Source organism: Colobus angolensis, unplaced genomic scaffold, assembly GCF_000951035.1.
Source record: "Colobus angolensis palliatus isolate OR3802 unplaced genomic scaffold, Cang.pa_1.0 Scaffold532, whole genome shotgun sequence".
Classification (NCBI taxonomy): Eukaryota; Metazoa; Chordata; class Mammalia; order Primates; family Cercopithecidae; genus Colobus; species Colobus angolensis.
In genome coordinates, this window is record NW_012118844.1 from 994,934 (window position 1) to 1,017,813 (window position 22,880).

Here is a 22,880-nt window from a genome sequence, read left to right on the forward strand (position 1 = left end):
GATAGAACATAAAATGAAATATACTAAAGTGACATTGAGTACAAATGTTTCAGAACATTTTAGCTTAGAATGATGATACTCAATTCTGCCATTGCATACCAGTTACCTCAAGGTGTCACAAACTTTTCAGAACCTCATTGTTTGAAATTTGCTTTAATAGGTAAAACTATGCCAGAGACAGCACTCAGAATGAGTAGGGGATGTATATGAAAGTCAACTGTGATAAGATGTCAGGACTCTAGAATTGCTGTGAATTATAAAAATATTCTCTTTAACAAGCCTTCCTGTAGAATCTTTGTCAGGAATTTTAGAAGATCACAAGGTTTCTTTTGTGTTCCCAGGCTACAAGATCAAGCTGCAGAGACCATTGAAGCTCTGCATGCAGCAGGCCTGAAAGTCTGGGTGCTCACTGGGGACAAGATGGAAACAGCCAAATCCACATGCTATGCCTGCCGCCTTTTCCAAACCAACACCGAGCTCTTAGAACTAACCACAAAAACCATTGAAGAAAGTGAAAGGAAAGAAGACCGATTACATGAATTATTGATAGAATATCGTAAGAAATTGCTGCATGAATTTCCTAAAAGTACTAGAAGCCTTAAAAAGTAAGAAAGTACATCAGTTTGTTATATTTAGACATTGGTGCAGATGTAAATCACAGCTGCGTATACAAAAGGCTTCATTTTCTGTAATTTATGATTTTCTGTTTGCAGGTGTTTTATCATTATAAGTTAAAATTGTCCCTGAGGACTTGACTAATGGCACATCTGAGATTATTTGGCACTTTCCACCTTTCCCTTTAACTTAAAAGAAAACTGCACATTTCAGAAGGTTTAGAAAAATAGCTCAATTTTTAAATGTTTAGAGTCTAGGTATTCAGTGTTGATAATCTGGCCTGGTCCATGTTAAGAAAAAAAATACTCCTTTCACAGTCTCTTAAACTGAATGTAATAAAATCAATCTCTATGACAATTTTCATGCATTTTGAGGTTCTGGAGCCATTTTCTGTGCATTTTTATACCCCAGAGCTCCAAATGGAATCAAATACTTGTTAACGTGGCCACTTTATTTAGAGGACATGGCTGCTTTCACTCTGCTTTCAACTAGGAAGAACTTGTGGAACATGAAGGTGTCAGGGAAAGCCACTGATAAACAATAATTCAATGCCCAGAGATATATTTTCTATACTTCCCATTGACCAAGGGTCAGCTTTGTCTAAACCAATTACTTGAATTTACCTTGGCCGTAAGCAAATTGATTTCCTTTTTTGGAATGCCGCTGGATGTGTCTGTACTAACTTGAAATATCCCTAAGCAATATTATTTTCAATTTCTTAAGCACACTTTATGTTCCAGGAACAGTGTTAAGGGCTTTGTATGATAATTGTCATTTAATCATCATTCACAACCCAGTTAGGCAACCGTATTTTCTTCATTTTACAGATAGAGATCACACAGCTAAGAAGGAGTTCAGAAAGTCTATCCAATTTCAGATCCCATGCTTATAACAACTATGCTGTATCTGTATCCTCATCTCTAATGTTTAAGCAAGCTTTAAAAATGAATAGCCCACATTCATGAGGCTATGGCCAATTCTAAAGCAGCTGTTGTTCTTCTAGTACTTGGGCATCAATGAGAATAAATAGGTTTTTATTAATTGCCTATGAGAAACATTTTCCTTTAGCCAAATGGTACTTACAAAGACCGTCCAAAGTATGTGCATTTTACTTCTCCTTTTGTCTTAGTCTGCTTGAGCTACCATAACAAAATACCACAGATTGGGTGTATTAAACAGTAGAAATTTATTTTTCAGTTTTGGAGGCTAAAGTTCTGTGATTGGAGTGTCAGCATGGTTGGGTTCTTGTGAGGGCTCTCTTCTGGCTTGCAGATGGCTGCCGTTTCCCTGTGTCCTCACATGGCAGAGAGAGCTCTGCTGTCTCTTCCTCTTATAAGGGCAATAATCCCATCATGGAGGCCCCACCTTCCCCCTTGACTCATCTAAAGTCAGTGTATTCATCTGTTTTCACACTGCTGATAAAGACATACCCGAAACTGGGAACAAAAAGAGGTTTAATTGGACTTAAGAGTTCTGCATGGTTGGGGAGGCCCAAGAAACATGGTAGGAGGCAAAAAGCACTTCTTACATGGCAGTGGCAAGAGAAAAATGAGGAAGAAGCAAAAACAGAAACCCCTGATAAACCCATCAGATCTCATGAGAGTTAACTCACTATAACGAGAACAGCACAGGAAAGACCAGCCCCCATGATTCAATTACCTCCTCCTTGGTCCCTCCAACAACACATGGGAATTCTGGGAGATACAGTTCAAGTTGAGATTTGGGTGGGGACATGAACAAACCGTATCATTCCACCCCCGGCCCCTCCAAATCTCATGTCCTCACATTTCAAAACCAACCATGCCTTCCCAATAGCCCCCCAAAGTCTTTCAGCATTAACCCAAAAGTCTACAGTCCAAAGTCTCATCTGAGACAAGGCAAGTCTTTTCCACCTATGAGCCTGTATAAAATCAAAAGTAAGCTAGTTATTTCCTAGATACAGTGGGGGTACAGGTATTGGGTAAATACAGCCGTTCCAAATGGGAGAAATTGGCCAAAACAAAGGGGTTAGAGGGCCCATGCAAGTCTGAAATCGAGCAGGGCAGTCAAATTTTAAAGCTCCAAAATGATATACTTTGACTCCATGTCTCACATCCAGGTCGTGCTGATGTAAGAGGTGGGTTCCCATGGTCTTGGGCAGCTCCACCCCTGTGGCCTTGCAGGGTATAGCCTCCCTCCTGGCTGCTTTCACGGGCTGGCATTGAGTGTCTGCGGCTTTTCCAGGTGCACAGTGCAAGCTGTCAGTGGATCTACCATTCTGGCGTCTGGAGGATGGTGGCCTCTTCTCATAGCTCTACTAGTCAGTGCCCCAGTCGGGACTCTGTGTGGATGCTCCGACCCCACATTTCCCTTCTGCACTGCCCAACCAGAAGTTCTCCACGAGGGCCCCATCCCTACAGCAAACTTTTGCTTGGGCATCCAGGTGTTTATACATACACCTTCTGAAAGCTAGGTGGAGGTTCCCAAACCTCAGTTCTTGACTTTGTGCACCCGTAGACTCAATGCCATGTGGAAGCTTTCAAGGCTTGGGGTTTCCACCCTCTGAAACCACAGCCTAAGCTCTACATTGGCCCCTTTCAGCCATGGCTAGAGCAGCTGGGACACAGGGCACCAAATCCCTAGGCTACACACAGCACAGGGACACTGGGCCTGGCCCATGAAACCACTTTTCCTCCTGGGCCTCCCGGCCTGTGATGGGAGGGGCTGCTGTAAAGGTCTCTGACATGGCCTGGAGACATTTTCCCCATGGTCTTGGGGATTGACATTAGGCACCTTGCTTGTTATGCAAATTTCTGCAGCTGGCATGAATTTCTTCTCAGAAAATGGGTTTTTCTTTTCTATCACATCGTCAGGCTGCAAATTTTCTGAAATTTTATGATGTTTTCCTTTTAAAATGGAATGGTTTTATTAACAGCACCTGGGTTACCTTTTGAATGCTTTGCTGCTTAGAAATTTCTTCTGCCAGATACCCTAAATCGTCTCTCTCAAGTTCAAAGTTCCACAAATCTCTAGGGCAGGGACAAAATGCCACCAGCCTCTTTGCTAAAACATAAGAGTCACCTTTGCTCCAGTTCCCAGCAAGTTCCTCATCTCTATCTGAGACCACCTCAGCCTGAACCTTACTTTTCATAACACTATCAGCATTTTTGTCAAAGCCATTCAACAAGTGTCTAGGAGGTTCCAAACTTTCCCACATTTTCCTGTCTTCCTATGAGCCCTCCAAACTGTTCCAGCCTCTGCCTGTTACCCAGTTCCAAAGTCGCTTCCACGGTTTTGGGATCTTTTCAGCAACGCCCCACTCTACGGGTACCAATGTACTGTATTAGTTCGTTTTCATGCTGCTGATAAAAACTTACCCAAGACTGGTAAGAAAAAGATTTAATTGGACTTACAGTTCCACATGGCTGAGGCCTCAGAATCAAGGTGAGAGGCAAAAGGCACTTCTTACATGGCTACAGTAAGAGAAAAATGAGGAAGAAGCAAAAGCGGAAACCCAGTAAACCCATCAGATCTCATGAGACTTCACTCACTCTCACGAGAGTAGCACAGGAAAGACCGGCCCCTATGATTCAGTTACCTCCCCCTGGGTCCCTCCCAAAACACATGGGAGTTCTGAGAGATACAATTCAAGTTGAGATTTGGGTGGGGACACAGCCAAACCATATCAGTCAGCTACCTCTCAAGGTCCCCACCTCCTAATACCACAACACTGGGAGTTAAGAGCTTCAACAGATGAATCTTGGGAGAACACAATTCAGTTTATAACAGACGCAGATCCCATCATTAGGGCCTCACCCTCTAAAGGTGCTATCTTCAAATATAATCACATTGGGGGGTAGTGCTTCAACATGAACTTGCAGGGGAACACATTCCAGTCTATAGCACCATTCAACAGCCCTGAGGACACTTTTGTAAAAGCCAGGGCTTATGGAAAACTTAATGTACTATCACTGTCTCAGATCAACCCGTCTTCCTAAGTTGGGCACAGTCTTTACTTACTTACACAGGGTTCAGACTCAGTCACCTTTGCCAGCTTCTGCTCCTTTGCCCTTTCCCCTTCAAATCAGACCCCAAGCCATATTCATACTCCCATTCTCACCTCTAGTGCCCCACCCACATCAGAGGCCTAGTACCTCACGCATGAAATCTCTTAAGCCCCTCTGCCAGATGAATGATCTTTAAGTGAAGCACTGTCCATATCACAGTTCCGCTCTGAAAACTTTGGTGGTTCTCCATTACCCACAGATTCAGGCCACACCAGAGGCCTTAAGTGACCTTTTCTGTGTGCTTTTCCAGTGCACCCCAATGTAACACTCTATTACTTCACCTCTTTCATCTCTGTTTTTCAAGTCCTACTTTAGATATCGCACCTCACAAAGAATCCACTATTCTCTCCTGCGTGGATATGTCTCAATAACTGGGCATTAGCCATTGATTATCTTGTTTGATTGGGTAGTTCTCTCACGTATGCTGTCAGTCTAAGGAGATGTTCTATTCTCCATAAAAAGATTAGTCCATAATTCTTTGTATTTCTCTATATAGTGTGCTTATAGTTGGTGTTCGCAAGTTATTTCTTCATTGGTAATTGAGTTGCTGTTTTCAGCCCCGTAAGTAAGCTATTAATATATGAGTAGGGGAGCAAAGAAAGAGAACACATCATTGATGTCTCTTTATTTAGTGAATAAAATTATACAGCAAAATATGGGTAAGTATAAAATGTTATGGTATTAGCAGTATACACTGAAGAAATATGGAATAAAGGAATGATGAGGTATATTAGGCCCTCACTACTCAAAGCTTCGTCTATAGAATGGCAACTCCATTGTCACTGGGCAGCTTTTTAGAAATGCAAAATCTCACATCACACCTAACGAATCCGAATTTGCAGTTTAACAAGATTCCCAGGTGATTCCTTTGCACATTAAACTTTGAGTAGTGTTAAATTAGATAACAATCTCTGAGATCCTGCTTTGTCGAAGGCTTCCACTGCAGTGGTTGTCAAATGGCATCCAAGATTCCCTGGAGCAAAACTTGAATAACCACTAGTTTGTTTCCTAATTGAAAAATAAAAGTTAATTGGCAGAATTTTCTCAGTTGTTAGTTTTACACTATATTTTTCTTAAATACTTGGCACCTGTTACACATTTGTCTTTCCTGACACCTAACACCTCTTAGTCCTGGCTACACATGAGAACCACCTAGGAAGCTTTTACAATATTTATATATATAACCAAGCCCTGGCCAAGGTACTTTGATTTAATTGGTCTGGGGATAGGCCCCAGGCATGGGCAATTTTTAAAGCCACCCAGATGATTTGAATGGGATGGCTAGAGAACCACTAAGCTAGTATGTAAAATGATACATTTAAAGAAAAAAAAAATTCCTAATATATGTGTATATATATATGTTTGCCCCAAAGCCATTTGTCTTTTCCCTGTATTGTTAGGGAGTTTCAGAGTAATTGATGATTTGTCTTCATAGCAGAGTTTGACTAATTGATTTTAATTCCAAATACTCACCATATGTTTCTTAAACAGAGGCAGGCTGCTTAATCTCTTTATTTTCTAAACATCAAAAAAAAAGTTTGTATTAGTCAAAGTTCAAGCAGAAAAATAGAACCAGTGAAAGAATATATTGAGAGATTTATTGTTAGGACTTGGCTTGGGCAACTAACTGTATTATCTAGCTGGGCAGGTCTAGGTTTGTGGGATAGGCTCTTAGGAAGGGCTGGGACTCTCAGGCATGAGCTAAGGCTATTGCCTTAGGAAGTCTCAGGAAGTAGCTAAGGCTACTGCATCAGGAAGTCTCAGCTTTGCTCTTAAAACCTTTCAAGTGACTGAATCAGGCCCACTCTAGTTATCTAGGATGATCTCTCTTATTGAAATCAACTGCTTGTGGATTTTTATCACATCTACAAAGTACCTTTACAGCAACACTTAGACAATTGTTTGATTAAATAACTGGGAAATGTGGCCTCACCAAGTTGACCTTTTAGAACTTGTAGTCATCTATATGTGCAACTCGGGTCTCAAAGATATGATTGCAAATCACTGTTGTGCCATTATTAGAGGCAGTTGCTTCTTTAGAGTGAACAGGTTGAGGAACCAGATTGATGACTCCCCTTATCTGGGACCACCCCCTTTGTTGTTAAAAAGAAATCTGGATCCTAAATAGAAATCTGTAATAAATCTAAACACAGCATTGTTTTTCTTTTTCAGAGCATGGACAGAACATCAGGAATATGGATTAATCATAGATGGCTCCACGTTGTCACTCATACTAAATTCCAGTCAAGACTCTAGTTCAAACAATTACAAAAACATTTTCCTACAAATATGTATGAAGTGTACTGCAGTGCTCTGCTGTCGGATGGCACCATTACAGAAAGCCCAGGTAACTGTGAACATTAGTTAACGTTCCATTCTGGATACTTCTGTACACATATATGGAAATGTTTATTTTTTAAAAAATTATTTCTTCTTCAAAGGGCCATTATTACCATCTGATTTCTTCCTCCAAGGCTTCTTTCTTTTTGTAATCAGACTCAGAAATCTTTCCCCGTTTTGAATTAAACTTATGCTGCACCTTGTTGTCCCCTCAATCTGGCTATCCCAGTTCCTCACCTTCCAGACTTTTTTCTCTGATGAGTGCTTTGTGCCTGCTGCCACTGCTCCTAGATCCCTTATGACATTAGCTCTGTGTGTTCTTTCTGCTCTTCTTACTCCCTTGGCTTGCCTGCAGGTAGACCTGGCCCATCCCTTGTGTAGTTTTCCATTCTCTTTCTCATTTCTCCTTTGTTCTTGATACCATCAATTATATCCTCCGTAAAATTATCCTTTCATGGTCTCTCTTCCATGGTCCTAACATTTTATTTGTCAACGTAGTGATTTTTTATTAGATCTTAAAATTTTCTTCCTCAGACCAATATGGTTTTTCTTCTATATTGTTCTTGTTACCGGTGCCATTTTTCTCTTGCTCCCTATGTCTCAAAACTACTTTTGATCCTTCTCATCTCCCTCTATATGTATTCACCATGTTCTGTTGGTCCTACCTTTTGTCATAGCTCTCATTTTGATGCCATCTTTCAAAACCTTTTACTGCCCAACTAGTCCAAGCCCTTATGACTTTACACATAGACTATTTGATTTAGTCTCCTCACTGGTTTCCTTGCGTTTACCCATCCATTTTTAATCTCTCCAAACTCCCAAATTAATCTTGTTAAAACATAACTCTTCCTATCATATATTCTTTTTCGGACACTTTGAGTAGTTTCATAGTCCCTTAGGATGAAGGGCAGTTGACTGAATGTGGCGCCTGGGGCTCCCCACTGTTATCCCTTAACGTGGCTCTACATATTTTGTACTTTGTGTCTACTATCACTCCTTTCTCTGGCGTACATTCTCCATTCCTGTTGGTTGTTCTTCCGTGATCTTCCATATGTCATACTCAGGGCAACTTTCAAAACTTTTGTCACGTCATTTCCTCAACTGGCATTCTCTCTGAATTCCCCTGGCCTAACAAAAATTTTACTCATAATGAAACCTAGCTGAAGGGCCACCTCCTACATGCTTTCTTTTCCAGCTCCTCCAGTCCAAATTGATCTGCCTCATCTTGCTTCTTTGTATTCACTAGGTACAAGGAAACTTAGAGTCTCTGTTACCTACTTTTTCATTTCCATATATGCTATAGGATATTCTTTCATTTGTGTTAGTCTTGCTTCATCAGATTCTTTAACCGGTTGCTCTAAACAAGGGGATGGCTGTGTCTGTGGCTTTTCTTTTACATACTGTGCGTGCGTACACACACACACACACACACACACAGCGCCCATCTTATTTGGGGCATTTCTTCTCTCTGCCTTCTAGCTCTCAGTCCCCACTGCAATCAGAGGCTCTTCTTTCTTTCCTTCAATCTTGAAAACCTCTCTTGGCCCCAGGTTGGGAATCAGATCCAACCAGAATACACTATTCAAAAGTATCCGTCCCCTTAGTCAGAGACTTTCCTGCAACAGCGACCTCTTTTTTTCCCCTTACATTCAGTGTATGCTGCTCAAATTGCTCACCTGGGTTCTGACTGCTTCACTGCCAGGCAGCTATGTGAATTCCTGACCCCATGCTGCTTCTTCCATCTTAATTATGCCACCACTTGTGGTTTAGTCCTCATTCTGTTTTATTTCTGTCACTATAGTTATTTTTTGCAGGATGTTACATACTTAGCTGTCATGTTCATGTAGGTGATATTCCAGTCACTACCTCCAATCCAAGTATTTGGTGATCTACTTTACTTCTTCACCTGTTTCCCAAACATGTATTCTTGGGTGTGGCATCATCACCCCAAATCTGACTTCTCTAGAGTCCAACCATCATTTTCCTTGGCATCTTCTTTTTCTATGACTGACCTCAGTGTACTTCCAGATTTCTAGATTCAAAACCTTGAAACCTGTGTTGCCTTCCCACATACCACGTACATTACTCTTCCATTGTAGTCTTAGTCACTAAATTTTGTCCATTTCTTATTACATTGTCTTTTCCGTCTATTCCTTTCTTTTCATTACCTTTCAGGGCCAGGCCTTTCAATAGCTTATTGAACTCCTGGAACTAGCCACCTAACTTCTCTCTTCGCCCACAGTCTTGCTTTCCTCCAGTTCTTCCTACATCCTGCTGTCACTTTCATATCACTCCCTGTTAAACTAGCTCCAGATATTTCTGTCCGTGTCCCCTATATGAAAATTCCAGTTGATCTGGGCAAGCCAGATCTGTTCTCTCAGCATTTACTGTATTTATCTGGCTATGTGCTCTTAGATATGCTAGTCCCTTTCTCTGGAATACTCCTTTCTTTCTTTGTCATCTATGCGAGTCATACTAATATTTCATGATTTACATCAAATCACTCTTCCTTCTGTAAAATTCCTGATCACTCTGTCATGTGGTGTCTTCTCCCTTCTCTGGCATCCTAGGCCTTCTTATGTGAATGACAATATCATGCATTCTTGCACAGATGCTACATTTTGTTACTTTGTATTGTTCATCTGCTTATCTAATATTCTTGTACTCATGACCTAACTCTACTACTTCATTTATATGCTTTTTAAGGGTGTGTAATGAAACCTTATATCTGTTTTGGCTCTTAGCACATTCCTGTATACAATATAAAGCAAGCTATTATAGTTGATGAATAAATAGTATTTTGGTAAAATTATTTTTTTTTTTCATGAAGCTATCCTAGAGATTGAAGAGGTCTTAATCCAGTTGACCTCGGGCTGAGTGAAAAAGTCTATGTTTACGAATCTAAATCCCTTCATGATTTTATGGTCCATGATTGTATATCCTTTTATCTTTCTACAGTGATGAGTTTTACTCTTTGTAGTCTATATTTTCATGCAGAAGCTGTCACCCTTGATAATTTTATTGCCTTCCCTAAACCTTCCCTGGCTGCGTATTTTTCCCTTGAGGTGCAAATCGTTACTGCACACAGTGTAACAGGTGCACTTAGTTAACCATTATTGTAGCCTATTAAAAACAAATTTAGTTTGGGTTCTTTAATTTTGTCTTTTATTCTTTCACTTACAGGTTATTTCTGACAGTCTTCTATAAAGTTTTTAAGAAGAACCAACTTGAGGGGAAGGATTGGGGGAAGCTGGCATTTCATAGTCACATCATTTTTGTGTGAAGTGGAATTCGATGTGGGGTTTTTTGTACTATTTAATACAACTAAAACCTGATTGAATTCTATTTAAAGAAATAACCGCAGGGTGCCTTAGTCTCATGAATTATTTTTAATCACTCCAGTTATGTTGAAAATGGATTTTATTTATGTTAACTGGTCAGAACAATTGTGAGGACAGTATTTTTGCAAAGCATTATTTAGCTACTAAATTATTTAAGTTTTTTTAAACTGCTAGATTCCAAGGGGTTTTGTGGCTTGCCACATCAAACAGTGATTATCTAAAACATAGGGTAGGAGGGCAGCTGATTACCCAATACACTTCCTACAAGTAACTCTGCCAGGAGGTTTTTGGAGAACCCCAAGGCAGAAGTATTTTAATACCAGGGATGAACATTTTATTCAGTACCTGTTATGAACACGTCCCTGAACTACACAGTATCATTTATACATCTTGGAGAAACACTCAGGGAATAGTGACAGGCTTTGCACACATATCTTGGGCATCTTTCTGCAAATGTCAACCCCTTTAGTACACCTCTTTTAAAATACAGCTACTCATAGGAGAGGTCAGACCATATTGAGCAGTGAGAGATTTATGAAAGTTTAGTTGGCAACCAGATAGGTGCAAGAATTTAACATTAGGTAAGCTGGAATAAGTGTTGATGTGCTCCTAGGGAAGGTGAGAGTGTCAACAGGGAGGAGAGGGTAGCAAGTAACCAAAAATATTGTTCACTGACTTCCTACTTGGTTCTGGTGGCCCTATGTGTGTTACCCCAAATCAGCTTTCTGGCTTCTACTGTTACACATTCAACATCTGATCTGAAAGAACACATGATGCAATGACAAAAGAAGGAAATGTATTGACCTCTAATATGCATGAGAGGCAAAGTTTTTGATAGTTCATATATGCACAGAACTAGGACAAGTGAGTGCTGGTGTTACATTTTGAATGGCTGTGTTGTTCTGCATCTGTGAATTTGACGCTATTATACATACTACAGTTGGCCCTCCGTATCCATGGGTCCTGCATCCACAGATCCAAACAACTGTGGATTGAAAACATTAGAATAAAACTAAATCAATGAACAGTATAACAATAAAAATAATACAGGTTTTAAAACAATACAGTATGACAACTATTTACGTAGTATTTACATTGTAGTTAGGTATTAAAAGTAACCTAGAGAAGATTTAAAGTATGCAGGAGGATTTTGGTATCTACGAGGGTCCTGGAACCAATCCTCCAAGGATACTGAGGGATGACCGTATATGCACAAACTACCTTTCTGTTTGCAAGGCTGCTATTTACAATTGTGAATGAGGCATAAACCCCTAAAGTAGTCCAATCTTACATTCTTCTTTGACCTTTTTTATACCTCTTTTGTATTTAATATTTAGATTGTCAGAATGGTGAAGAATTTAAAAGGCAGCCCAATAACTCTGTCGATAGGTGATGGTGCCAATGATGTTAGTATGATCTTGGAATCCCATGTGGGAATAGGTAAGATATATCTAATGAGATGGCAGCTGTAAAAAGTATCAGTATTGCTTTTAGGTAGTGTGGTCTTAACATTCTAGAGTGGCTGTTTTGGTTGCTCATCTTGAATTTGAATTTTGGAATGAAAATTGTTAATTAAATGAATGCCTCATCTGATCATGCAACATGTCCATCCCAAGGTCCTACCCTGTGGTAGAAATGTAGCAATGTAACAGAGTTAAAGGATGTTTTTCAATTAGCCAAGTAGAGTGAATTTCCCAAAGCTACTGGCAGCACAATTGATTGTTTAGCTCTTACTTTGACAGTATGCATGAAATTTTTATTGATTTTCTGCCCCTGACCAGACTGCCTACTTATGTTGCTGTACTATATGTTTTGAGACCTCACCTGTTTGGGGCTAAGAAATGATAATTGGTTGGCTGTTTTTCAACATGGCAGTATTAATGGGTGGTTTGGGCTGTAGTGTTGAATTTATATATTGACATGCAATAACAACTTTTCCACCACCTGTATCACTTTTTCCTTCTCTGGTTGCTATTAGGCAGCACAGCTAACTCCCCAGCAAGTTAGTTAGCTAGTTTGTTTGTTTTGGCAGGGTGGTGGGACCAGATATGGAATTCGTATCTTGGGAATTATTGTACTGCAGTTTAGATTCCCAAATTGTTCTTTTCATTTGGAAGTATTCCTATTTATTGTGCAACTTTTAAGTTCTACTCATTGGTTATCCAAGTGTCAAATGGCCTAAAGCTGCTCGAGCTCACAGAACCCTTGCGCTGCTAGTCAGGGTTTCATTCATGAAAGAATTTCACCGTCTTCTCATTGAGCCCCTAGATCACAAACCCCAGGTTTCTGAGTTGCCTTAATATAGCACCTAGTCTAGGGTCATACACAATTTAGCCCTTAATGAGTGACTTAATAATTTTTAAGTTGACTTTTTTCCTTCAGATAATTTTTGCCTTGTAATGATTGCAATAATGATTCTATTTAATTGTTGTATACTGTGTTACGAATAGGGAGTTACCAGTTAAACTTAAATTATTTGGTAAGTCTCAGTGTCACTTAAAGAAAGCTCTTTTGGTTTTTAAAAAAGGAAAACTAAATGATAGAATTGAACTATAACATTTAACCAAGTTGAAACTATGAAAATAAATCAGGGAGTCATTTATTCTAGAAAATGCTCACTGTATAGAGATATTCTCTTTTAGGTATTAAAGGCAAAGAAGGTCGCCAAGCAGCTAGGAATAGCGATTATTCTGTTCCAAAGTTTAAACACTTAAAGAAACTGCTATTGGCTCATGGACATCTATATTATGTGAGAATAGCACACCTTGTACAGTACTTCTTCTATAAGGTATGTGATAAAATATATGTAATTTAATTTCCTTTTAATCCATCATTGACTCAGCTTGGTCATGGTGTTGTTGTTCTTCCTTTTTTTTTTTATGCTGCTTTTGCTATCTCATACTGAAATTTGCAGTCAACAAAGCAGAGGTAATCTATTGGATGAATCAGAAAACAGAGATTCTTTTTGATGCAAACTATATGATAGGAATTTTTAAGCGCTCTTTACTGAAATATAAATTAAATACAATAAAGTGTATTCATCAAAAGTGTACAGTTCCATGAGTTTTGCCAATTGTATACATCCATGTAACCATCACACCAGTCAAAAAATAGAACATTTTGGCTTTCTAGTGGCTCATTCCTGTAATCCTAGTGCTTTGGGAGGCCAAGGTGGGAGTATCACTTGAGGTCAGGATTTTGAGACCAGCCTGGGCAATAATGTGAGACCTTGTCTCTACAAAAATAAAAATTTTCTAAAATGAAATTTTTGCAGTCATTTATAAATTGTCTATAAGCATGCCAACCAAGAGAACCACTGGTAACATTTTGATATGTGACCTTGCTGGTCTTTTTTCTATACAAATTAATGTATATATGTATTTTTTTTGTACTTTTATACACTATACACTACATATGGGTTTTTAAAATTTTTTTGAGACATAATTTAACAAAATTCACCTTTTTTAAAGAAACATTTTCTTAAAGACAGAGTCTCTCTCTGTCGCCCAGGCTGGAGTGCAGTGGTGTGATCTTGGCTAGTGGTAGCCTCTGTGTCCTGGGTTCAAATGATGCTCATGCCTCAGCTTCTCGAGTAGCTGGGATTACAAGCCCTTGCCACCACACCTGGCTGATTTTTGTGTTTTTAATAGAGACAAGGTTTCACCATGTTGGCCAGGCTGGCCTCGAACTCCTGACCTCAAGTGATCTGCCCCCCCTCAGCCTCTCAAAGTGCTGGGATTACAGGCTTGAGCCACCACACTTGGCCTAAAATTCACCATTTTAAAGTTTATAATTCAATGACTATAGTGTGTTCACTATGATGTGCAACCATCATCATTGTCTAATTCTAAAACTTTTCTCTCATTCCCAAAATAAACTTTGTACCTATTGGTATAATACATATTGCTTTGCACTTTGCCTTTTTCACTTAATTTATATTGTGAACATTTTTCTCACCCAATTTAATATTCTTCCAAAACATAATTGTGCAACATCGCAAATCTCCAATATTGGACACTGAAGTAGTTTCCTCAACAATACCTTGGTTTCCTTTTATCATGAAGCATTAGTGTATACATTAGACTGAGTCTGCATACCTGTTATTGTCTACCAGGGAATAGAATTTACTAAATTTCTGAATTAGATTCTAGTTTGTAGATAGAGTATTTAGTGCATCTTCCAACTACTCGAATCATACAGTATTTAGTATATGATTCAAGTAGTCATATTTGAATTTCATACCCTATATTTTATAAGAGTTAAAGCTCAGCACCTGATTTTGTGTGTCAGTTGTCTATAGTCAACTCTAGGTCTTTCTTACTAACTTTATATTTAAAGAAAACATTTATTTATAAAACTATGAACCCAGTTTCACAAATTTTCTAAGACCCTGCTAGCTGGTATTTGCTGGTAGCCAGGCCAAACACTGTGGAGGAGGAAGATGATGATAATGATGGTAACCCAGTATGTGTAAGGTATTTTGTGAGTTCACAAAATCACTTTTTAAAAAACGTAATCCTCACAAACATCCTATGAGGCAAGTAGTGTTGTCTCCATTTAAGATACATGGAAAGTAGAGCTCAGAGAGATGATATAACTTGCCTTTGGCTTTCCGTCCAGGAGGCGATGTTCCACCATAGACTCATTTACTCCAAATCCAGGACTTTTTATGTGTCACAGTTAGGGTCTTTTGGGCCTTGCACCCAGTAACAGTAGCTCATGGAAATAAAGAGTTCTTCTCTCTTGACCTCCACCTAGCAGGAAATCCCTTGAAAATTTGTCATTCAGATCTGCCTAGTAATCTGAACCTATTCCAGAGGCTTCTTTTGCCTCTTTTGAGTTTTGGCCTGCAATTTAAGCAACTGCCACCAGATGGAAGGAATGCTCTGTTAAGGAGAACAAAGCAAGCGTTAAAATGGCAAATGTTGACCAGTGGTTATTTATGTAGATATATTCTCTGTCTTCGTTAGTGTCTCTAAGCTCATTATCATCTTGGTTACTGACTCAGCAGTATTTCTTTTTTATTACTATCTTTTGTGCCAAGAGGATTTCTAAAATTTTCAACTCTATTTGGCTGAGCTAAGAGGTCTTTCTGTCCTCTCGCCATTGTCTTCACATTGTTGTTGCCCACTCCTGGAGTACTTCAGTGACAGGTCTTCCTACTTTCTGTTTCTCCATTTAATCCTCCTTACATAATTCAGCTAGATTAGTGTTTAAAGAATGCCACTTTTCAACTTGTCCCTTAGAAACTTTAGTCTCCATTGTCTCAGCTTTAGTCTGGCTTTTAATGCACCCCACAATGTGACCCTGTCTTACCATATAAGTTTAAAATACATACATTCTTGCCTTGGTTCCTACCATCAACATGTCCTGTTCATCTTTATTCATAGTTCAAGTTCTAACTTCTTTATTCAATCAGTCAACAAATATATTTTAAATGTGTTACCATGTGCCAAGGGCTGTTTTAGGCGCTTGAGGATACACCATGGTGTAAGACAGGCAGTGTCCCTGTTCTCATGAAAATTACATTCTGGTGGGTGAGGTAGATACCCACTCTCCCTTGTCATGAAGCAACCCCGTGATCCCCACTGAGCTCTACCTGCTTCAACCTCAGAACACTTATTTTTTTCATAAACTGTGACTCTAGAAATACTATGGACTATATTTTGCATTGTACCAGAACTGATAATGTACAAATCAGTGTTGCTTTTCCAGGTGATGACCTTGGGAGCTCTGACTCATGCTGCAGGGGTGATTCAAAACATGTTGAGCTCATTTCTTTAGAAACATCCTCCAGAGCCAGTAGTACATTGATCTAAATATCCTCAGCTGTGGTAGATGTTCATCCTTTGGGGTTGCATTTAATTTTTAAAAACAGTTTCAAGTCTCCTAGAGCTAATTCTGGAGAATTAGCTGACAGAAGGGAGGAGACTAGTTTTCTGGCGTGACTGGAAAGTGGGCTCTCGAAGGGGCTTCTCGAAGAGAAGTTCAGAGACATCATGAACAAGTAACAGCAAAGAAGCTCACAGCCTGCTTTGAAGAATAGCACTTACTTGAAAATTCTAGTCCTGGTAGTTTTGCTTAAAGACATTAATTTCAGTATTTTATAATCACACTTAGTAACTTTTACTACCTTATGAATTCCCAGCTTGTGTTTCTTTTCTGCTTGTCTTTTTAGTATTTCTCAAATTAAACAATATGTCCCTTAGGACAGTGGTCCCCAGCCTTTTTGGCACCAGGGATCTCAGGCCCTAATGCTCACTTGCCTGCCGCTCACCTCCTGCTGTGCATCCTCAGGGGAGGGGAGGAGGGTCCCTGACTTAGGAAAAAGAAGTTGACTCTTTTTTTGGTATCATCTGTGTGCCATCTTTGTGTGTAGTAGATGCTCAATAATGATATGTTGATTGATTGATGAGATAGTAATAAAGGCATTAAAGCATTAGTTGATATTGTTAGTGTCAACATAATCTATAATAATTTCCCAACTATTTATTGGCATTAATCGGCTTTAAATGTACACTTGCAGCATTATCAGTCTACTATATGGTTTGCAAATCTAATTGGTGTTAAAGATACAGTGTCATTAGGTGTTCATATTGGATGAGCTCATTTATTTCCTGGAAGAAGGATAGCAACAGATTCTCTTAAAGTAAATAAGATCCTCTTCTGCCTTGATAGGGCAAAAGTTGGCCTTAATATGAATTAATCATTTTTTTAGTTGTTTCCTTATGTCTGTGGAATAGAGGTTTATTGCATTCTGACATTAGAAGGATTTAGGAATAATTATAAACTATTTGGAATATAGTTTCCCATTTTAGTTTAGCAAGTTGATTAAGTGAAAATGTTAATCCTTGTCTTCATTTTTTTTTTTCAGAACCTTTGTTTCATTTTGCCACAGTTTTTGTACCAGTTCTTCTGTGGATTCTCACAACAGGTTTGTTTCCCAAGTTTTCGTTATAATGTAGTTTACATTTGCTGTTAATAAATTACCCTTATATATTAGATTTATAGAGATGAGAGATGTATATACAAAGTAAAAGGATCTCTTGGTTTTGACGATAGCAAATATTTATGTCTTTGCTTTACTAGCTTTCTTATTGTTACCTTCATTTTGAAATGCTTTTGGTACATCCTGTTGGAGATGTGATAACATTAAAAAGAGTATTTTGAATTTTTTCTTTTTATCAATGTATAAAATGTTTCATAATTCTAAAATGTTATAGTTTAATATTTCATCAGATGAAATCTCCCAACCTTGCAGGCTCTCAGGTTAGTTTTATAGAAAAAGCATTAATCTTTAAGCTAGCCAAGAACCTGTGATTCCTAGAGAAAGCCTTGGATTACGTAAAGCAGCTATAGATGTTTTGCCTTCTGTTGTTTTCTGAACATGTATTACATAAGGAATATGTTATATATTAACTTGATACATAAGTGGTAGGATGGCAAGGCATCTTTGTTTTAAAAACTGTAATGGATTTGACATTGCTTCTAATGGGAGGTATAGCAAAATACAGGAGCTATAATACTCAGTGATTCAGAAATTTTATAATTAATCTGTGAGAAGTTCAGTGATTTTTCCAAACTGAGCTACCACATTGCCATAGGTGTTAAGTTTCCAAATTTCAAAGGCAAGCTGTACATACGCTTCTGTGAATACAAAGTACACTTATGAATACACTTATGTATTCTTGGTTCCTCCTGGTAGGAAGTGATTTTTTTTTCTAATTCTTTGGCAGCGTTTTTTTTTTGTTTTTTTTTAACTTTTAGGTTCAGGAGTGCATGTGCAGGTTTATATTGGCAAACTCATGCCACAGGAGTTTGGTGTTCAGTTTATTTTGTCACCCAGGTAAAAAGTGTAGTACCTGGTAGGTAGCTTTTTGATCCTCTCCCTCCTCTCACTCTCCACCTGAAGTAGACTCCAGTGTCTTTTTCCCTTCTTTGTGTCCATATGTTCTCATTGTTTAGCACCCACTTATAAGTGAGAACATGCTGTATTTGGTTTTCTCTTTCTGTGTTAGTTTGCTTAGGATGATGGCTTCCAGCTCCATACGTGTTGCTGCAAATGACATGATCTTATTCTTTTTTATGTTTGCGTAGTATTTCACGGTGTATATGTACCACATTTTCTTTTTCCAGTCTACCATTGATGGAAGTTTAGGTTGATTACATGTCTTTGATATTATGAAAAGTGCTGCAGTAAACATGTGTATGTGTCTTTATGGTAGAATAATTTATATTCCTTTGGGTATATACCCAGTAATGGGATTGCTGGGTTGAATGGTAATTCTGTTTTAAGGTCTTTGAGGAATCATCACACTGCTTTCCACAATGGCTAATTTACGTTCTCACCAGCATTCTACAAGTGTTCCCTTTTCTCTGCAACCTTGCAAGCATCTGGTTTCTTTTTTTGACTTTTGAATAATAGCCATTCTGACTGGTATGAGATGGTATCTCGTTTTTGTTTCGATTTGCATTTCTCTAATGATTAGTGATGTTGAGCATTTTTTCATATGCTTGTTGGCTGCGTGTATGTCTTCTTTTGAAAAGTGTCTGTTCCTGTCCTTTGCCCACTTTTTAATGGGGTGATTTGATTTTTGCTTATAAATTTATGTAAGTTCCTTATAGATGTTGGGTGTTAGACATTTGTCACATTCAGCATTTGCAAATATTTTCTCCCGTTTTGTAGGTTGTCAGTTTACTCTGTTGATAGTCATTTTCTTGTATGCAGAAATTCTTTATTTAATTAGGTAACATTTGTCAGTTTTTGTTTTTGTTGCTATTGCCTTCAGCATATTTGTGATGAAATCTTTGCCAGCTCCTATGTCCAGACTGGTATATCCTAGGTTATCTTCCAGGGTGATTATAGTTTTAGGTTTTACATTTAAGTCTTTAATGCATCTTGAGTTAATTTTTGTATATGGCATAAGAAACGGGTCCAGTTTCAATCTTCTGCATGTGGCTAGCAAGTTATACCGTGCCATTTATTGAATAGGGATTCTTTTCCCCATTGCTTGCTTGTGTCAGCTATGTTGAAGATCACGTGGTTGTAGATATGTGGCCTTATTTCCGGGCTCTCTGTTCTGTTCCATTGTTTTATATATGCCTGTTTTTGTACCAGTACCATGTTGTTTTGGTTACTGTAGCCTGTAATATAGTTTGAAGTCAGGTAATGTAATGCCTACAGCTTTGTTCCTTTTGCTTAGGATTGCCTTGGCTATTCAGGCTCTTTTTTGGTGCCATATGAATATTAAAATATTTATTTCTAATTCTGTGAAGAATGTAATTAGTAGTTTGATAGGAATTGCATTGAACTTGTAAATTGCTTTGGGCAGTATGGCCATTTTAACAATACTGATTCTTCCTGTCCAAGAGCATGGAATATTTTTCCATTTGTTTGTGTCATCTCTGATTTCTTTGAGCAGTGTTTTGCAATTTTCATTTTAAAGATCTTTCGGCCGGGCGCGGTGGCTCAAGCCTGTAATCCCAGCACTTTGGGAGGCCGAGACGGGCGGATCACGAGGTCAGGAGATCGAGACCATCCTGGCTAACATGGTGAAACCCCGTCTCTACTAAAAATACAAAAAATTAGCCGGGCGAGGTGGCGGGCGCCTGTAGTCCCAGCTACTCGGGAGGCTGAGGCAGGAGAATGGCGGGAACCCGGGAGGCGGAGCTTGTAGTGAGCTGAGATCGCGCCACTGAACTCCAGCCTGGGCGACAGAGCGAGACTCCGTCTCAAAAAAAAAAAAAAAAAAAAAAAAAGATCTTTCACCTTGCTGGTTAGCTGTATTTCTAGGCATTTCATTATTTTTGTGGCTACTGTGAATGGGATTATGTTACTGATTTGGCTCTCAGCTTGGATATTGTTGGTATATAGGATTGCTTCTGATTTTTGTACATTGTTTTCATATCCTGAAACTTTGCTGAAGTTAACAGGTCAAGTAGCTTTTGGGCCAAGGCTGTGAGGTTTTGTAGATATAGAATCATATTGTCTGCAAACAGGGATAGTTTGACTTCCTATCTTCCTATTTGGGTGCCTTTTATTTATTTCTCTTGCCCGATTGCTTTGGCTAGAACTTCTAGTACTATGTTAAATAGGAGTGGTGAGAGAGGGCATCCTTTTCTTCTTCTGGTTTTTGAGGGAATGCTTCCAGCTTTTGCTTGTTAAGTGTGATGTCAGCTATGGGTTTTTCTTAGATGGCTCTTATTATTTTGAAGAATGTTCCTTCAACGCCTAGTTTGTTGAGAGTTTTTTAACATGATGGATTTTATTGAAAACCTTTTCTGCATCTATTGAGATGATCATTTGGCTTTTGTTTTTAGTTCTGTTTATGTGATAAATCACATTTATTGATTGGCATATATTGAACCAATCTTGCATTCTAGTGATAAAGCCTACTTGATCATGGTGGATTAGCTTTGTGATGTGCTGCTGGATTCAGTTTGCTAGTATTTTGTTAAGTGTTTTTGCATCTGTCTCCATCAAGGATATTGGCCTGAAGTTTTCTTGTTGTTGTTGTTGTTGTGTCTGTGCCAAAGTTTTTGTATCAGAATGATGCTGGCCTCAGAATGATTTAGGGAGGAGTCCCTCCTCCTCAATTTTTTGGAAGAGTTTCAGTAGGAATGCTACAGATCTTCTTTATATATCTGGTAGAATTTGACTGTGACTCCATCTGGTCATGAGCTTTTTTTTGGTTGGTAGACTTTTTATTACCATTCAGTTTTGGAAGTCATTATTGGTCTTTTGAGGGATTCAGGAAATCCTTGGTTTTCTGACTGGTTCAGTCTTGGGAGGTTGTACATGTCCAGAAATTTAACCATTTCTTGTAGGTTTTCTAGTTTGTTTGCATAGAAATGTTCATAGTAGTCTCTGAGGGTTATTTTTATTTCTTTTGTGTCTGTAGTATCATCTGCTCTGTCATTTCTGATTGTGTTTATTTGAATCTTCTCTTTTTTTTCTTTATTAGTCCAGCTAGTAGTCTATATATATTATTAAACGTTTTCAAATAACCATCTCCTGGATTTCTTGGTCTTTTGTGTGGTTTTTTGCATCTCAGTTTCCCTCGGTTCAGCTCTGATTTTGGTTATTTCTTGTTTTCTTCTAGCTTTGGGGTTGGTTTGTTCTTGTTTCTGTAGTTCCTCTAGTTGTGATGTTGGGTTGTTAATTTGATTTCTTTCTCTCTCTCCCCCTCCCTCCCTCCCTCGCTCCTTCCTTCCTTCCTTCCTTCCTTCCTTCCTTCCTTCCTTCCTTCCTTCCTTCCTTCCTTTCCCCCTCCCACTCTCCTTCCCCTTCCCCTTCCCTTTCCTGAGTCTTGCTCTGTCGCCCAGGCTGGAATGCAGTGGTGTGATCTTGGCTCACTGCCACCTCCGCCTCCTGTGTTCGAGTGATTTCTCCTGCCTCAGCCTCCTGAGTAGCTGAGATTACAGGTGCCCGTCACCACACCTGGCTGATTTTTGTATTTTATTAGAGATGGGGTTTCACCATGTTGGTCAGGCTGGTCTTGAACTCCTGACCTCAAATGATCTGCCTATGTTGGCCTCCCAAATTGCTGGGATTACGGGCTTGAGCCACTGTGCTCGGCCTTCTTTTGAACTTTTTGATGTAGGTGTTTAGTGCCATAAATTTCCCTCTTAACACTTCCTTAGCTGTGTCCCAGAGATTCTGGTATGTTGTATCTTTGTTCTTCATTAGTTTTAAAGAAATTCTTGACTTTTGCCTTAATTTCATTATTTACCCCCAAATCATTCAGGAGCAGGTTGTTTAATTTCCATGTTGTTGTATGGTTTTGAGTGATTTTCTTGGTATTGATTTCTATTTTTGTCACGCTGTGGTTTGAGAGTATGGTTGGTATGATTTTTGTTTTTTGGAATTTGCTGTGGATTGTTATGTCCAATTGTGTGGTTAATATTAGAGTATGTGCCGTGTGGCGATAAGAGGAATGTATTGTATATTCGGTTGTTTTGGGGCTAGAGAGTTCTGTAGATGTCTCTTAGGTCCATTTGGTCACATGTTGAGTTCAGGGCCTGAATATCTTTGTTAATTTTTGGCCTCAGTGATCTGTCTCATACTGCCAGTAGGATGTTGAAGTCTCTTTGGCAGTATTTCTAAGAGAATGCGTTCTTCTCAATGGGAATGATTGTTCTTTTTCTCTTGAATTTGCCTCTTTACTATTTGGTATGCTGTCTCTTACGTCAGTGCCATGTCATTAGCCCCCGGTAGTGCCAGTTAAACAGATCATCTTTCATTATAAATTAAGCATCTTTCAGTTTTCGGAAGTGCCATCAACCTTCTTGAATTCGAAATTAATAGTATTAGAGAGTTTCGTAAATTCTGATCAATCTGTTTTTCTTGAACATTCAAATTGCTATTGAGCAAAATGTTGCTAATTCTTTACTTTCTTGGATGAATGCAAGTATTAAAAATATATGAAATTCTCTTAACTAATGTGTAGCAGTGTGCTAAAGGTGAAGTTGGCTTGTTCTGGTGGAAATACTGTTTTCATTTTGAAAGGAGTCTGTTGCTTTATTATCCTTTTAAAAC

The 22,880-nt window shown here is 38.8% G+C and overlaps 1 protein-coding gene across 3 annotated transcripts in view; it reads left to right on the forward strand.

The window, feature by feature from the left end:
- The window catches only part of ATP11C (ATPase, class VI, type 11C), a 209,312-nt gene that overhangs the window by 159,814 nt on the left and 26,618 nt on the right, over nucleotides 1–22,880 (forward strand). For all 3 annotated transcript variants that reach the window (XM_011961029.1, XM_011961028.1, XM_011961030.1), the window contains exons 19-23: nucleotides 342–605; nucleotides 6,834–7,008; nucleotides 11,680–11,782; nucleotides 12,985–13,130; nucleotides 17,217–17,276. In XM_011961029.1, the coding sequence (XP_011816419.1) occupies nucleotides 342–605; nucleotides 6,834–7,008; nucleotides 11,680–11,782; nucleotides 12,985–13,130; nucleotides 17,217–17,276 (748 nt within the window). The remainder of the gene's footprint in view (nucleotides 1–341; nucleotides 606–6,833; nucleotides 7,009–11,679; nucleotides 11,783–12,984; nucleotides 13,131–17,216; nucleotides 17,277–22,880) is intronic.